General features: G+C 45.1%; 1 protein-coding gene across 2 annotated transcripts; it reads left to right on the top strand.

Moving 5' to 3' along the window:
* The first annotated feature begins 1150 nt into the window (after positions 1–1150).
* On the top strand, positions 1151–16866 carry Cep20 (centrosomal protein 20). 2 transcript variants are annotated; one of them, XM_076840589.2, is made up of 5 exons: positions 1151–1229; positions 3477–3674; positions 5947–6031; positions 11753–11881; positions 14609–16866. In XM_076840589.2, exons 1-5 carry the CDS (start codon positions 1163–1165, stop codon positions 14610–14612), a joined length of 483 nt encoding a protein of 160 aa, XP_076696704.1. In that variant the 5' UTR covers positions 1151–1162; the 3' UTR covers positions 14613–16866. The 2 variants fall into 2 exon arrangements, with proteins under 2 accessions (XP_076696704.1, XP_076696705.1); XM_076840590.1 differs by lacking the exon at positions 14609–16866 and having other exon boundaries at positions 5947–6049; positions 11753–11839.
* Positions 16867–17711: the final 845 nt, after the last annotated feature.

The following is a 17711-nucleotide window of genomic DNA, read 5'->3' as shown; positions in this document are numbered from 1 at the left end:
GTTGGTTCCATAACTCATCTATTGTAATTGAGGTGCTATAAACACTGATATGGCTGGGTCACTGTAGTATGTTGATTTTAAATCCTTTGGATATACACCAAGGAGTGGGCTAGCTGGGTCAAAGGCTTGTTCCATTCCTCGTTTTTTGAGGAACTCCATACTACTTTCCAGAGTGGTTGCACCAATTTGCGGTCCCACCAACTGTGTATGTGCCAGTACCTTTTCCCGACATCCTCACCAACATTTATTATTACTTATATTCTTGATATTTATGGCCAGCATTTTAAAGAGCACAGTTCTAGAACCCAGGTCAATCCATGTCACTTGCATAACCAAGGCTTTCCATCTCCCTGATAATGCAATTGGAATCATGCAACCTCACACTAAAAGTTTGGGACACATCATTCCCATGTTCCTTTTCTTCATTTTCTGGGGATCTGAGAGCCTCTTCCTTCATCAGTTGTTTCCACAAACAGCTCTTGGATTCCCTATGTGCACTGCGCAGTATTCAATGCTAGTGGAAGTCAGTCGGCTTTGAAGAGAAAGAGGCCTGGCTGGATTCAGATGTCACCGCCACCCTCTGCCTGGGATCTTACAGGGAAATCACGGAGCTAAGGTATTGGCCAACGTCAGACTCCTAGCCGGAGCTTAACACAGCGGTTCTCAACGTGTGGTTTCCCAGACTAGCAGCATCGGCGTCACCTGGGAACTTGATGGAAAGGCAAAGCCCCAGTGGGCACCTCAGTTTCACTGAGAAGCTCCGAGGCTGGGACCCGGACGTCTCTCTTAACCAGTCTTCCAAATGGTACCGAGGCCTGCTCACGTTTGAGAGCCACCGGCTGAACGGTGGTAACACTAGCAGTTAGTACTCAAAGCTGCAGAGATGAGCAGCGGGCGGACGACGAGCGGCTCCGCAGGCTGCAGTCAAGCACCCAGGGGCCAGCAGCACCCACAGGTAAACGCTTGAGCTGTCTCTGTCCCGGCGCCTCCCACCTCCCTCCTCCCGGAGCAGGACCCGCCTAGTGCGCTCGCTGATTGGTGGAGTCTCCCGTGGACTTTCGCCACTCCTCCAATCCCGGAGAGCATAAACAGAGAAGGGCGGGACTGGGCTGTGCGCTTATTGGCTGTAGACCACGCCGGGGGCGGGAGCGCGGAACTGCGCATGCGCGCTTCCGCGGCGCGCCCCCGGCGGCCGTTGAAAATGGCGACTGTCGCCGAGCTGAAGGCTGGTGAGTACCAGCAGGGTGGCTTGCCGGGTGGTAAGCATCGCGACTTCCACCGGTGAAAAGCACGGGCCGGAAGGAACACAGGCTGGGCCTTTGCGGGGCTCGTTCTGCGGAATCAGGGAGCGTCCGGCAGGGGTGGCGGCCGCCGCGCGCGGGCTCTGGGAGGGACGCGGAGGTCCAGCGGCGTCGAGCTGGAGCCAGAGCCCAGAACCCGCGGGCCCCTGCACGGGCTCCCGGCCTGCACCCTGGGCCTCTGGCGCGTCTTTCTGGACCCCACCGGGGCTGGGGAGAGGGAGGCCCGGGCGGGCTTGGTACCCGAGCTGCCCCGGGATGCAGGGTCGTGACCACTGGGCCGTCATCATTGCTGTAGGCACAGCCGTCGTTGGTAGGAGCTCCGTCCTGAACGGTTGGCTCAGGAGTCCCGGCAACAGCCTGTGCAGGAGGTACCTCTTGTCCATCAGGAGAAACCGGGGGCAGAGTTTCCTGGTGTGGCCACTCGGAAAAGTTCCCCGAAGTACTTCTGTAGTAGTTCTGTGCATGTCATGAAGAACGTTTTATGCCGTTAACTTCGAAGCAGACGTTCCGACAAGTGTTGGTGATTGTACTTGTCAGCGCCTGAGCTCGGTATTAAGCACTCCCCCACGGCCCGGGTGTCATCTGATGGATGCCCTGTAACACCTGTACCCATGGCCTGGACTGGGAAACTGAGCTGTTAGGAGGGGAAGTGCCCGAGGAAGAGACAGCGTGGGAACCCAGATTAGGCGCACCACGATGCCAGGTCTTCATCACCGGGCAATAAACCTGCTTTAATGACCAGTTCTGGTTTTCAGAAAACTCGGGGCCTGATAACCAGTCATTGGTTGAGAGGTGGAGAGTAGGAAGTTGCATGACTTTGGGAATAGGATTCCGACACCTGCGATGTGAATGTATGTTGGGAACACTGTGCTGGTGAACAGTCATAAAAGAGGCACTCATCAGAACAAACTGCACTGAATCTGTGGGCTCCCTCCTTGGAGAAATACACATCACACCTAATATCACATGCAGTTTCAGAGAATTTAGGTATTCCATGGGGGATCAGCCAGGTCAACAATCTCTTTCTGATGGAGTTTTTATGGTGCAGTGTTCTAGGCGTAACAATAAAGAGAAGGGAAAATGATATGGAACCCAGAAGGCGATTTACTCTTGGCGGACTAGGAGTGTCCTACGCTAAGTTGAAGAGGGGCCCATTTTCCCTGCTTTCCCCAATTCTGAATGTGCTTTGTGTCCAAAAGAAAGTCCATGAAAACTTGTTTGCCAAACATCTTAAATTTTATGGACGTTTTATCTTTTGGGGGAGGAGGGGTGTCTTGTTCTTTTTCTGTGGTTCTTTGCTTTTTTTGTATACCTCATGTCTTGCTTATATAGAATTCAGGCCACCTCGGGGAACGATCACCTTCATTGTTGCTTTCTTTTGTTTTTGGGCGGTGCCAGGGACTGAACTCAGGGGTACTTGCCTACTGAGCCACTTCCCCAGCCCTAGTTTGAATTTTATTTAGAGACAGAGTCTCACTGAATTGCTTAGTGCCTGGCTTTTGCTTAGGCTGGCTTTGAATTTACAATCGATCTACAGGAGTAGGCCACCACTTCAGGCCCTTTTATCTTTTTTAAGCACTCATAACTGTCATTAGAAAAAACAAAACAAAAAAGCCCCCAAAACCGTTTCATTCAGATTGGGTCATTCCCTAAGGGTATCAAAGGCTTTTATACAAAAAACATGACACATTCCTTTCTTTATGGCATCTAGTTTTCTTTAATCACCTTTCTGAACTGGAGGCTGTTGGAGAAGCCCAGAATCCATTTGTAGTGACAAATGCTCTTGAGCATAGGAGAGACTGGGGGAGGTAGGCTAGGTCCTGGTAAGCTAACTATACTTTTAATCCCCCTATATTTTTCCCGTTTGTAGTCTGGGAGTATGTCTCAGACTACAGCCCCTGACCACAAAGATGCTATAGGGATAAACTTGAATTCCTTCAACTATATTCAGAGTAAATCATTATAACTTGGAAACTTTGTTTTTTTGTTTTGTTTTGTTTTTGTTTGTTTTTTTTACAAGCATGGCTTGTGATAGTCAATGTCATTGACCACTTTGTTACTTTGTTTAGCTCAAGGGCTGCATTTGCACTATTTACCTTTTCAACATTTTTCTTGAGAACATACTCAACCGTGACAAAATTTATAACTGAAGCATTAATATTTTATATTTAACAGTTTTAAAGGACACCTTGGAAAAAAGGGGGGTACTAGGGCATTTAAAAGCAAGGATCCGAGCTGAAGTTTTCAGTGCCCTAGATGATGATCATGAACCCCGACCAACGTTGTCTCATGAAAACCTTCTAATTAACGAATTAATTCGGGAGTATTTGGAATTCAACAAATATAAGTATACGGCATCGGTCCTCACAGCAGGTAAGTGGTCATGGTTTATCACTTGAGGCAGAATCTGTGCCTCCCGTTTCCCAATTTATTCTAGAAGTCCAGTTTCATTACCAAGCAGTGTCATCTGAGTGACTGGATCATAAAAATCATATGTGCTCTTTTCACAGCTCAAACAAAATTTTTTTTTAAATATTTATTTTTTAGCTTTTAGGGGGACACAATATCTTTATTTTAATTTTTATGTGGTGCTGAGGACCGAACCCAGGGCCTCATGCATGCCAGGCGAGCTTGCTACTACTTGAGCCACATCCTCAGCCCATCAAACAGGTTTGACATTCTACAGGAGAAAATACTAGCTAGAACTTTCCATTACAGATCCTTTAATATTAAGCATACATTTCTGCATCCCTCAGTTTGTTATAGATGGCTATATGATGCCAGTGACATCAGCTAGTTATCTTGGATTTTGGCTTCCCTAGAATGAAATCCAGTGAGGTAACCAAATTTCATATTAAATGTTTTGGCTTTAAAAAAAAGTGTAAAATTTACATACAAAAAAAAATTACCTTTTTTAGTGTACAGTTCTATGGATTTTGTCAAACATGTTCATTTGTGTAACTACCACCACAGTCACAGTGGAGACACAGAACATTTCCATCATCTCAGGAGATCTTCTCGCACCCATCTGTAGCCAGCCTTGTCACTCAGCCCCGCCCTGACACTCACTAAGCTGTCATTTTTCTGTTCTGGGGTCTTCTTTTCCGGAGTGTCCTGCATGGAGCATGTTGGTAAAGCCTTTTGACTCCGCTTCCTGTTGCTTGCATACTGCACCTGAGTCTACCATGCGACCAGCGCAATGGTTTCATTAATGAGGTTCTTGGCATAAAAGTTAGCTAGTGAGATCGAAATAAACACACAGACTCAGTTACCTTTTTCTATGACCAGGTCCGAGACGGCTCCCCTCTCTGGTTTCCACTTCTAACCGCCCGGCAGGGCAGCAAGGATTACTCAGGGCTAGCAGGAGAGAGAGAGAGAGAGTGAGCACGCCAGGGAGTAGCCTTTTATTGGGGAACAAGAAATTCAGGGGAGAATTCCATCCAATGAAGGTTGAAGGGGGGCCGCACTCCAAGGTCAGGGTCAGTGATTGGGCCTCCGGGATCAGTGGTCAGTCACACCCCCACATGGACGGGTTCTCTCATCAGGAGAGGGCGGGGAAAGCTCCGACACAGCCAGAGCGCCTCAGACCCTAACCGGGAGTCACCCAGTCACGTGTGAGAATGGCTCCCGACACCTGAGGTTCGCCATGCTGGCTGACCCTGCAAATGGCATTATCCCCAGGGAAACAGTGTGGCCCTGCCAGTTCACCTGCTTCAGTGGTTAGGCAGTTAGGTGGTCTCTAGTTTGGGGCAGTTATGAATCAAGCCTCTGTAAACATTATGAGTTTTTTTGTGAACATGAATATTCATTCTCTTGGGTAAATAGCTAGCAGTAGGGTTGCTGGGTTGTGTGGTAAATGTTCACAGACCTTTATAGAAAAAGGGGCCAGCTGTTTTCCAAAGTGACTAGGCCATTTTACTTTCCCACCAGGGAAGTACCAGAGTTCCAGTTGCCTGTGTCCCTGCCGGCACTTGATATCAAGTCCAGTTTTACTTTTAGAATTTCTGCTGCCAAATATATATTTTTTCAAAATTGAGTTATTAGTAGTTATGTGTTTATATTTTGGTGGTGCTGGGGATTGAACCCATAGCCTTGTGCATGGGAGGCAAGCACTCTACCAACTGAGCTATATCCCCAGCCCTCCCATCAGTCCCCTTTATCTAATCAACTGAACATCTATTCTTTCCCTCTCCCCCCTTATTGAGGGTTCGCTTCCACATATTAGCAAAAACATTTCATCTTTGGTTTTGGGGATTGTCTTATTTTACTTAGCATGATAGTCTCCAGATATATCCATTTACTGGCAAATGTCTTAAAGTCATTCTTCTTTATGGCTGAGTAATGCTGCTTTGGCTTCTCAGGAAACTGATTGAAGTCTAGTATTATAATTTAGAGGCAGAAAGAGTATTTTCAACCCAGAATTGGGGATTTAAAAACTTAGGTTAAACTGCATTAAGTTTTGCATTAACAGAATGAATTTTTTGAGGTCATAAAGTCGGTTGCAGTTGGATCTACCCTGTTTTGTTCTGTCATTAATCTTCCCAAATCTGAAAAACGTATGTGTATCTGGTAAGTTTGGTTGTTATCAAAATCACATGTTTTTAGATTAACAGACTCAGTGTTTTAATGAATTTTTTCCCTCCAGAATCTGGTCAACCTGCAGTTCCACTGGACAGACAGTTTCTCGTCCGTGAACTAAATGCCTTTGAAGAGTCAAAGGACAACAAAATGTAAGAAGCTTCTTTAAGGTGGGCATTCAGCTCCTGTCGCGGGAGTCCTCCTGGCGCAGGGGGCCGTGGTTTCTCTTTAGTTCAGCAGGTCTTGACTCAGATCTCAAATCTGGTGTGCAGCAGTGAGAAGGTCCGCTCTGCTCTTGAAAATCCCTATGGTGTCAGAGGACTGAGCGTCTCTACTTTTTTTTTTTTTTTTTGGTGGTGCTGGGCCTGGACCCAGGGCCTGGTGCATGCTGGACATGGGCTGCACTGACCCCCGCCCCAGCCCTCTTCTCAGGGCCACTTTCACTTGCTCTCCCTCTCACCCGCTCTGCATCTCAAGTTCTGTCCTCGGGTTGACGCCACCCTGGTGGGAGTGGCGGCACTTTCGGGTGGTGGTTCTTTCCAGAGGGTCCCTGGGTGGGTGGAAGAGGGCTGTTGGCAGGCCAGGCCCTCGCATTCCAGGCAGCCTGCCCCAGCACCTTTCCTTCTCTTTCTAAAAATTCGTTGAGCTTTTGATTCTCCCTCCTGGTGTGATGGGGTTTGGTTACTGCGAAGCGTTTGATTTACATGCCAGTTGAACTTGGTGCACTTGGTACCCCTGATAATGTGCTGCCCGGCCCTCTACTCTGGGTTGAGGCCCGCGGGCCAAGAGTGGCGTCTGTGGATTTCTGATTTGAGAAGCTCAACTTCACTTGAGTTTCTGCAGCGTCTTGTAATATTGGCTTGTCTTAAAATGCTTTCTGCCATTTGTTTCTAAGACTCTTTACGTCTTAGTTTCTGGGGCTTCCTCATAGTGCTCTCAGTTTCTTTGTTGACTCTTTAGGGCTCCTTTCACCTGCGCCCGCCCCCAAGTCTGCCCTCTGCTTTCCCTTCCCCTTGTCCTCCACTCCCTCTTCTGTGGCCTCTGGAGGCTCTCGTGATGCTGCCTGCTGCTGCCTGCTTTGAACTGGAGTGGAGTCGTAGGCCGGGTTTCTGCTGGCATGTCCGGAAACCAAATGGGTTATTCTTATCTCCTCAACGCCCCGCCTCCGTGGGAGCCTCCTGCAGCTGCTCAGGTCTTAACTCAAGAGTCTCTCGCGGTGCAGCTCTCTCTGTTCTCTACTGGTCCCTCCACAGATCCCACTGCTTCTGCCCCTGCTGCATCCCCTGTCCACTCTCGCCCTGCACCCCACTGCTCAGGAACCCTCTGACTAGTGTTTTTTATCTCCAGTCACCTTCTTTTCCACTTTGTTTTACCTGCTACTGTCTTTTAACAGAGTTGTTGCATTGTTTAAAAACAACATTGAGGATGTGACGAAGCCCCAGCGCCTCTACCCAGCATGGCCAGCCCCGTCTTCCCACCTGTCTCTGGTGGGATTGGCTCACATCTCACTGTGCGTCATCCCCAGAGGACACCTTGTAACCCCAAGCTTCTCTGCCTTTGCACCAATTATCCCTTAGCCTCGCAGCCAGGGTCACTTCCTTGTTCCTCTCACTTCCTGTGGGAGTGTCCTTCATCACCCTGGCCCTGTTCAGATGTTAACTCCTTTTTGACATTTTTCTTCCTCTTCTTTCCACATTTCTGTGTTTCTTTAAGATTTTATTTGTACTTTTGTTATACGTGTGTTTCATTTTTTCTTAGAGTTAACTGTTTATAGTTCATCTATTGGACAGGAATCTTTAAGAAAAAAGGATATGTGACATTCATTTCTATTTGTTATGGTATGTCACCATGTTCTCTCTTTTTTTAAAATATATTTTTTAGATGTTGATGAATCTTTATTTTATTCATTTATTTATATGTGGTGCTGAGAATCGAACCCAGTGCCTCATGCTAGGCAAGTGCTCTGCCACTGAGCCACCACCCCAGCCCCGTCACCGTGTTCTCTACACACATGAATACCCAATAAAAGGCTTACTGCACTGAACCTCCATTACCTAGATAATTACTAACTATATAAAATCAGGGTTGCTTTGAAAAAAGAGGGGAAAAAACCCTTTTTTAGCTCAGTTCCATTGATGTATATTTTCTTAAAGACCTCATGTGGGCAGTAAATGACTGTAGAAGGCTTTAGCAGCAACATTAGGCTGACTAGAAAGAAGATAATTCCATTATGCCATATTCTGAATCTAGAATTTGACCCAAATAAGTGTAGCTGGGGCAGTGCACACCCGGACCTCGCAGTCACTTCTCCAGCTCACACTCCACATTCGCATTCCCCGAGCATCCAGACCCCGCTCAGCCCTGTGCTGGGAGGTCTGCTGCTCTGATGGAAGGGCCTGGAAGGCATGAAACGAGGAGGAGGTGACACGCTGTTTGCCTGCCCGCCCTGCTTAAGGTCAGACACTTCTGTGAACTGCCACAGGCTCCCGGAGGCAGAGCAGTGGCTGGAGGGGTCAGGACAGACCTCTTCAGCAGGGGGTCAGAATGTTTTAAGTGACAGTGAAAGTAGCAATTGTTGTTGAGAAAGAATGCAGACAGCACAGAGGAGCAGCTATTGAAGAGGAACAAGCTTGGCCCTCGCTGAAAGTCAATCTCACTTCCCCAGACAATCTCACTTCCCCAGACGCCCACCTTGGACTCTTTCCCTTGCAGCCATTCAGACTTATGCTACCTGTGTGTACTTTCTCCTGCCTGTGCAGGGGGTGTATTTGCCACTTGTTTTTCATCCCAGAGTATATAAATCATTTTTTCTTAATAAGATTATAAGTTATTCCAGCTGTACAGAGCAGTGCGGAGTCATGCAGCAGACGCTGAGTTCCTTCCCCTCCGGCTTGGAACGTTACGCTTTGTCTTTGAGTTTTTTAACTACATAAATATTAAGGGTATCTTTGAAGGCCACCTTCCCCCATTTCCCCTCCCCCAGCAAAACTGTTTCCCCTTTCTGTTTTAGACAACTTTGTAGTGTTCTGTGTACCATAAATGATTGGCACCTGCTCCTATCGGTGGACATTTAGGTTGTTTCCAGTGTTTTGCTATTGCAACAGATATCGCAGTGGATGGTGGTTCACTTAAAAGTGTCTGAGAACCCATTGTGTGTCAGACACTGTTGTAGGCTCTGGAGACAGCTGTAGGCATTGTTTTCTGCAGTGTTGTCTGGGAACCAACCATGCCCAAAGCGTGATCCACAGAACAGTTGTCCTATGAGAGTCACTGCAAAGGGATTTTGAGCAGGAAGCCACCATACCACATCCCTTCTTGGAGATTCATGATCACCTTATTAGGGCAATTGCTCTGAGAAATCCTGCAATCAAAGAGCCATTGTTACCTAACCTGTTTGACAGAGGGACCAATTTTGGCATAAGTATTCACATCCTGTAAAGCCAGAGTTCATGGATATAGTTGATAGCTGTACTTAAACATTGAATTGTTAAAGCAGTGGGTAACACTTTAGACAGCATATATTTTGACAAATTTTGAAAAGTATAGAAAACTGGCAGAGTAGAAATGGCGGGAGTGGTAATTTAGAGGAGTCTACGTGTGACTTGGGACAGGCCGTGAGGTAAGGTGGCATCCAGTTCAGGACCTTGGTTTGCCCGTAGCACTTGGGAATGAACCCTGATACAGTCTTCCTGGCTCTTGGTAGTTTTGAGATACTTGCTGCAGATGAAATTATTAAGAAGTAAGTGACGGCTTTACTTCCAAAAATTTAGGGAAATTCTCCAAGCTCTACTTTTGCTGAGTTTAGTGTTTGCATTTGCCAAGTTTGCCATCCCCCCCCCCCCCCGCCCCCGTTCCTCTCGGGTTATTCACTTAGTACAGATCTTCTGTGCTGGTTCTGAAACCCTTGAGGCTGGTGGGTCTTGAAAGTCCAGAAGTTTTCATAGATAATATATTAGGTCAAACCGTGCCACCAAATGAGGGTGTGCCAATTTTATGAAGAAAGTTCCAGTTTTTGAGAGGTTTGATTTTTCAGTATTGAATGTGAGGCTGTACTTTAAATGATCTTTTTAAAACCTATTTTAAAAAATGAATCTTAATATCCATGAAATTGTAAGTTAAATGTATTAGTTATATACAAGTTAGAATACCTGATTTTTTAAAAATTTCAATCTTTTGTCAATCTTATCCATATTTAAAATATAAAAATTTAAACACTTAACAATCATCTTAACAAATTAATACTTGGGGAAAGACTGGTTTCAAGTAGTAGGAGACGTGTCTTTTAATTGCTAGGTGAGGCCTGTCTAAGAAAGGGGTGGGCCTCCTCTTAGAGAAACCTCCTCTCTCCTGCTTTCCTGGTAACGTGGAAAAATTGCTTTGATATGCAATTATTTATTGCTGCCTAAGCACTGCCCCAGAATCTGATGGTTGTTAAAACAAATATTCATCATTGTCTGTAGCGAATGTGGGGAATGGGCATAGCTGGAGAGTCAGCTCAGGCTCCCTCCTGAGGCTGCGGCCTCTGGGCTTGCTGGGGCTGGGAGGTGGCTTCTAGTCGGCTCTCTCGGTTGCCAGCTGTTGACGGGCAGGAGGCCTCAGCTCCTGGCTCTTCATTCCCAGGGGGCTGCTGGAGAGTCCTTGGGAATCTACCTTCCCCTAGAGAGAAAGCAAGGAGGTAGACACTGTCACTCCCCACCTTACTCTGTGTGTTGGAACTGAGACCAGTTCGCAGGGAGGGCAGTTTGGTTCCAGTTCCAGTTTTGGTTCTTCATGCTTTGAACCATACTAGCTGATAAGTAGGTGGATATCTAAAAAAATAAGTCAAGTTTATTGTATTTTCAAGGATGAAATTAAAAACATTTCTGTATTGTCAACAGAGCAGCTTTCATTGATGCAAAGGCACTGATATAAATTCCTGGGTAGCATATTTCCAGAAAAAGTATGGGACTTGGGGTATAAATATGAACTTTATTTACTCTCTGGGCTGTGGATTTCTCATTCACAAATTGATGATAATGGTTATGACATCACAAAGGGAGGATAAAACGAAGAGGAGTAGGAGTGTTTTGTGAACTGTGTGTTAGCTTCTAAAATTCAGCTGCCACGTGTGTGCCAGGCAAGCCCTAAACACTTGATGCGTGTGAACTCACTCGGTGCATGGCAGTTGTGACACAGGGCCTGTGCTTTCCCCACCTCAGAAGGCAGAGACACTGAGGAGGCCGGGAGGCTGAATCTCGCCCAGGGGTCCACAGCTGACAAGTGGCAAAGCCAGTATTGGAGCCTGGCTGTCTGGATGTGTGACGTTTTCTGGGCCCTGATTTATTCATAGGCATTTGCTGTCCTATTCTCAGGCAGAGTCAGATACGGGGAGGTATATGGACTTGGAGTTTAAAAGCTGAATTCCTATGAATTGATTCACAGTATTTCAGTTTATATGAATTTTAAGTTGTTCACATGTTTTCTCGGGGTTTTAAATTTTCCTTCAATTTAATTGGTACTTTTAAATTTAAGAGTATGAATAGTTCACAACTCAAATAATAATCACACATTATTTTCTTAATATTATTTTTTGATATTGGAGATTGAGCCCAGGGGTGCTTTACCATTGAACCATATCCCCAGCCTTTTATTTTTGAGAAAGGGTCTCACTAAATTGCCAAGGCTGGCCTGGAACTTATGATATTCCTGCCTCAGCCTCCTGAATCACTGGGCTCATAGGCACGCACCACTGCCCCCGGCTTATAGAACTGTTTTTAAGCCTAGTGAATTACTTGGCCGTTTTGGTGTCGGAGGTTATCTTTTAAAGAATAAATGTTTTCAGTTGTCCCTTTTATGTTAAGTTAATTGATTTTTTTGTTTTCTTCCTGCTATAGACCTCTTTTATATGGAATTTTGGCTCATTTCTTGCATGGAACTAAGGACGGCGTCCCAAACACCTTTCTGAAAGAGTCTTCACTTCAGCCTTCAAACCCAAATCGTGTCAGACAGAAGAAGGCCGATGGGTAAGAGGTTCCCGAGGTTCCTCTTTTAGCTGTAGCAAGTGTGTTTTCTTCCTGTGCATTTGTATCTTTGAAGGAGTTTTTCCTGAGCTTTTGAGCCGTAGTTTAATTTCACTTATATCTAATAGAGTGAGCTTATGTTACTCAACCTTCAAGAAATACTTTTTGGAAAGAAAATTTTAAAAAGAGTAGGGGAATAACTGGGAAAGATCATATGTGTGTGTGTGTGGGTATGTTTGTATGTGTGTGTGTGTGTGTGAGTGTGTATGTACACACATACATGTAAATTCATATACACACAAAAATTTTGCAAAACCCGATTTTTATTTATAGTCCTTGGAGCACTGCAGATCTGTATACTACATAAGTGGTTTTTTTTACCAAGTGATCATTTTTTTCTGTCCAGGAGCTAAACACAGATGGAGAAGTCATGAGCCATGTGTCCTTTGCATTTTCAGGATTTTTTTTTTTTTTTTAACAGTAGATGGTGGTTATTCACAAATAATGGATTCTTAGAATGAATGATCTTTTTTTCAGAATGCTTGCTGTTAAAATGAGCTTTCAGTTGTTCAGTTACATCAGTAATAGAGCTTCCGTTTTTGGATTGCATTTTAGCTGTGTTTCCTGCTGTGGTAGAGAGCTCATTGCTCTGCCCACTCCTACCAGTAGTTCTTCTGTGTGGGCATGTAAGGTAGAATTGCTGGTCACAGTGTACGCATATTGAAAACCAGCACAAATTGTTTACACACTTCCCAGGAATATGTGACTATATCCGTTTGTTCCAGTGGATCTTGGTGACACACGAGCACTTGTTACACACCAGTCGCAAGATGTTGTATTAGTCCCGGGAAGAAAGAGAGCCTCTTGAGAAATAAGCCTTTCTGCCTCGTAAGCTTCTTATAATCAGCCTCTTTAACATTCCTGCTGGTGACAAGTATTTCCTGACCAAGTTCTGTTCTGAGGTGGAAGTCACTCACCACACAGGGATGGACATGAGGGAAAGAAGGGGCGAGAGACACCTTCTGGGTACAAAGTGCCAAAAGTATCGTAGAATCAGCTTCAAGGCAGTAAAACAGCTTTGGGTGCCTGTTCCTTGACAAGCTCCATAGAAAACCCAGCAGTGAGGGTGACCACTGATCCAGTGGACAAGAACAATGACTTGTAAATTGTTTTCTTGGCACCACAGTGATTTCTTTGTGCAATGACTTGAAACACTGTCAGCCACATGTTGCGTCATGTTTCAGGAACACGGTTCAGCAGTCCACCCGCTTTCTTAGCCTGCATACCTGCACTTCTGGAGCTGCGTCACTCTTACCTGACAGCACTGAGGAGGTCGCAGAAATAGTAAAGTGACCACTCTGCAAGCCACGCGCCTTATCACTGCACCGGCCCATCTGGACACAGACGAGACATCAAACAAAATCAGCTTCCATTTGAAAATAAGCCCAGAGCCTGCCAAGATGAAAGCACACCTCAAGAGCTTTCAGGGTGGGGGAAGAACACCTCTGAGAGCGCAGCCCACTAGTCCTGCCGCTGTGGACCTGCCATCTTGCAGGCAAAGAAGTTTTTGCTCGGAATAAAAGACAAGATGTTTAGAGAAAACCTTTATCAGCTCGACTTTATACGAAAATGCGGACTCCATTTTCTAGAGCAGTACTTCTCTAGAAGACCTAACATCACTGTGCTCTAAGGAACTTGTTCATTTTGTTCTGTCAACAAAGTTGCCCAAATGTGGAGGGAGAGAGATCTCCAGCTGTTATCCAGACTGGAGAGGTGTCCTAGTCCTAAGGCTGCTCAGCCTTTGGTGACATTCAACTCTGGGAGATGTCACCTCTTCTTAAAGATTTGAAAATCAAGTGTGGATTTTTGGTACTAAATCTGCATTTTTCTAATCGCTTGCCTAAATTTGTATTTTCTTAAAAGAATTGACACAAGAAAGGCTCTGTCAGCTGTGGCAGCGCTGGGCTGGGCAGAAGTGCCCTCTTTACTGTGGCCAGAGCACTGCAGGGGTCACAGAAGCCTCCTGGAGCTTTCTTGTCTTGTTTTTTGGCTTTTGAAAACATTTTCCAGGGTTCCAGGAGTTTTCGGATTTGGGTAGGAAGGTGTGAATGTGCCCATGTTTTTCTTGCCACCAGAGGGCGCTGCTGGGAGGCTCTTGGGTCTGAAGGTCTTGTTTCTGATGGAAGAGCCGTGGCGGCCCTCAGCCGCTGACCCACCACTTGTCCTCCTCCCTCGTGAATTCCATTCCTTACAAATAAGAGGGAGGCCTGGAACTCATCACGCAGGGGTTTCCTCCAGCCTGCCTCCTTCACTTAAAAAAAAAAAAAGGGCAAGAAACTTTTGAAAAGTTAGCCCCGAGGACTGAACATTTCTGACTCCTCAGTAGGTTTAAGAAGTGCATTTAAAGGCAGGTGCAGTGGTGCAGGCCTGCGATCCCGGCCCCTTGGGTAACTGAGGATCACAAGTTCCAGGTGAGCCTAGGAAACCTTAGCAAGGCCCTGTCTCAAAATTAAAAAATAAAAAGGGCTGGGGATGTGACTTGGTGGTAAAGCACTCCTAGGTTCAATCCCCAATACCAAAAAAAAAAAAAGATTTTTTTTTTTTTTTTCATCATCTTAAGCCATCTTCAGAACTCATCAAAGAGTGCATGACAACATTGGAAAATACGTGCAGGTGTGGCCGCCCCTGTGACTTGGGATGCATGTTGACATGTGCTTCTGCTCATTCCAGGTGACCACCAGGAAAGGAGAGGGGTGAAGGCACCAACACTGAGGCTCTCCCCCTTTCTCAAGCCGTGAAGAGATGACACTTCGATGCAGAGTATCTTTTATCTTAAAATTGTGTGTATTAAGTAACTTATTTATCATTCCAGTGTTACCAACTACTATTTGCATTTTGTAGAAATTTGAGTTTCTGCAAAATACTTGACCCCTCATGTTTTACTGCATTTGTGAATAAAAGCCAACTCTGTCATCTAACTTATTGGATGTGACTGGAAAGAAGGTGCATGGTTTTTACGAAGTAGTTTAAAGGTCCAGAAGTTCATGAAAAATGCAAGGGCTTTTAGAACTTTGTACCTTCTTCTAAAAAAAGTTCCAGGCCTTTATCCACATGTTCTGCTCCTTGACATGCACATTAATTAAATTTCCTTCAGTTGGAATCATGTGAACTTGTAGGAAAATTCATTCATGACTTAAAGAATATTAAAACCAAAACTAATTTCCTGTACAGTTTGATTTTTCTTAAAGGACCTATTTTTCAGAAAACCACTCATGATTCAGCTTAAATATCTGAATTACTACCTAAAGTTAAATTTGTAAATAGATCACCAAGTACGTTTTCTTTCCTTAGTCCATTTTGGCTTCCGCTGGAAAATTTAATTAAAAGGTAGAGGGGGAAATAATTCTTTTAACATGCTATAAGTAAAACAAAGAGTTTATTTTGTTTTATTAAGAATGTAAAATAGGGGAGGCTGGGGTTGTGGCTCAGTGGTAGAGCGCTCACCTAGCACGGGCCAGGACCCAGGTTCGATCCTCAGCACCACATAAAAATAAAGGCATTGTGTTGTGTCCATCTACACCTAAAAAATAAATATTAAAAAAAAAAAAAAGAATGTAAAATAAGGGGCTGGGGTTGTGGCTTAGTGACTGAGCCCTTGCCTCATGTGTATGAGGCACTAGGTTTGAGCCTCAGCACCACATGAAATAAATAAATAAATGCAAAGATATTATGTCCACCTACAACTAAAAAAAAAAAAAAGAATGTGAAATGACATGAAGAGACAGGCTTTAGGGAAATACCAGAAGGAGCTTTCCCTAGAGGCGCTGTTGAAGCCCCGCGTGGCCTGGGTCGTGCAGTTAAGACGGCTGAGGGACGCGCGCCTTCCTGGGTGGGCTCTGGAGGTCATTTTGAATGTCCGTGTGTCTCCAGAAGCCCCTTTGATCATTGCTAAGGAAGTCTCGTGATGTAGAGTTTCACTGAGACAGCTCTCAGGGTAGCCCGCTCCTGGCGCAGAGTCGTGGGGTGCTGGAACTCAGAGCGCCTGGACTTGACGGTCTAGCCGCGTGCTTCCCACTGGAGAGTCTGAGGGCTGTGGCTGGCGCTGCTGTCACCCTCCTTGGGTGCTGGGTATGCGCTAACTTTGAAAATGACAGAAACCTTTGATTTTCTATTTGATGATGTTAATTGTATTTACTCCTTACAGATTAAGAATTTTTATCTGAACACAAATCACCATTGTTTTTCATTTTTATTTTGTTGTGCTTGGGCTGGAGCTCAGGGCCCCAGGCTTTCTAGGCAGGTGCTCAACCACTGAGCTACCCAGCCCATCAGAAACTACTAATGAAACCCCTTGAAACTATATTTTATAAGTCAAAAGATTTTGAAAGCTGGGCGCAGTGGCTCATGCCTGTCATCCCAGTGGATTGGGAGGCTGAGGCAGGAGGATCTTGAGTTCAAAGCCAGCCTCAGCAACAGCAAGGTTCTAAGCAACTCGGTGAGACCCTGTCTCTAAATGAAATACAAAATAGGGCTGGGGATGGGGCTCAGTGGTCGAGTGCCCCTGAGTTCAATCCCTGGTACCCCCCAAAAAAAAGATTTTGAGAGCCCTGTTTGTGGGTTAAAATTTTATCTGTAGATGCAGAGTCTTATAAGGGCCCATTTTCATTTTTAAATCTGTAATATCTGATTACAATTATGAATTCCATTGTATTATATGTGGGAATATAAAGATCTGACTTTTCCCAGCAGTCTTGGGTCACATCCAAGTTGTTGTCACTAAGTTTACCTCAGGAATTGCAATCATGTAGATGAAGAGGAAAATGCTGGAGTTGATGCTTTTGGATACTGTTGAAAAACCATCACAATGAAAGCTGACTAGAACTGTCACCAGTGTCGTAGCCTTCTGTGTGCATTATTCTGTAACTCCTGTGCCTGGGCAACTTTTATACGTTCAATATATCATTTAATTAAAAATTTTAAGCAACTCACCTTTGTGCAGAGGGTGTTTGTACCCTGGGCTTCAGACATGTCACCCTGCAGCAGCTATTCCCAGGGTGCAGTGGGGGGCCTGTGCCAGTCCCTCGGGGGTGGCATCATAATGGGGGGCAGGGGTGGTTTGAAAAACATATTTATATTTGGAAAAGAAAAGACAAAACATTCACTGAGAATTTTATTATAATCCAAAAAGAAGGACTTCATGTTAAAAAAAATCTGCCCTAGAAATTCCCATACTTGAGATTTTGCAACAGTGTCAGTTTTTAATCCATGAGCTCTAAAAGGTGGTGCCTGAGACAGGGAGACGCTGGGGGAAAGAAAAATGAGCACAAATGAATTCAAGGAAAGAGAGGACTCCATAGTGCTGGTGGGTTCCTGGGGTTGGGAGAAGTTATCTTCTAGAAAGGCTAGAGAAGTTTTCTGGGGAAAAATATTGAATTTACACAAAAATCAAATGGGAAAGTGGAACAGAAGGGATTTAGGGAGGTGGAGATTTAAAATGTGGATAGTCTAAAAATCCAGAGCAGGCTCAGCCTTTTGAAGCAGGCTCATCTGCATTTGAAGATGATGAACAGGCTTGGCATATGTATTTGCGTAGAATAAACGAATCGCCTTATAATTACGTGTGAGTTCACATTTGTGTGTGGCTCACGTGCCTGTGTGACTGTAACCTTGATGAGTTCTTTTAGCCTAAAGCCAAGTGCACAGGAAGGATCGAGTTGTGACAATCTGCCTTTAGAGGCCCTTGGTATGTGACGTTTGTAACAACTGTTAGGCACAGACTATGATCTCCGTGGATTTTTAAAAAAGAAAATGAAGGAAAACTACCTTCTTAAAA

The sequence above is a fragment of the Callospermophilus lateralis genome, chromosome 19 (assembly GCF_048772815.1).
Source record: "Callospermophilus lateralis isolate mCalLat2 chromosome 19, mCalLat2.hap1, whole genome shotgun sequence".
In the NCBI taxonomy this organism is placed as follows: Eukaryota; Metazoa; Chordata; class Mammalia; order Rodentia; family Sciuridae; genus Callospermophilus; species Callospermophilus lateralis.
Note: the sequence above shows the minus strand (reverse complement) of the source record. Positions and strands in the feature narration are given on the sequence as shown.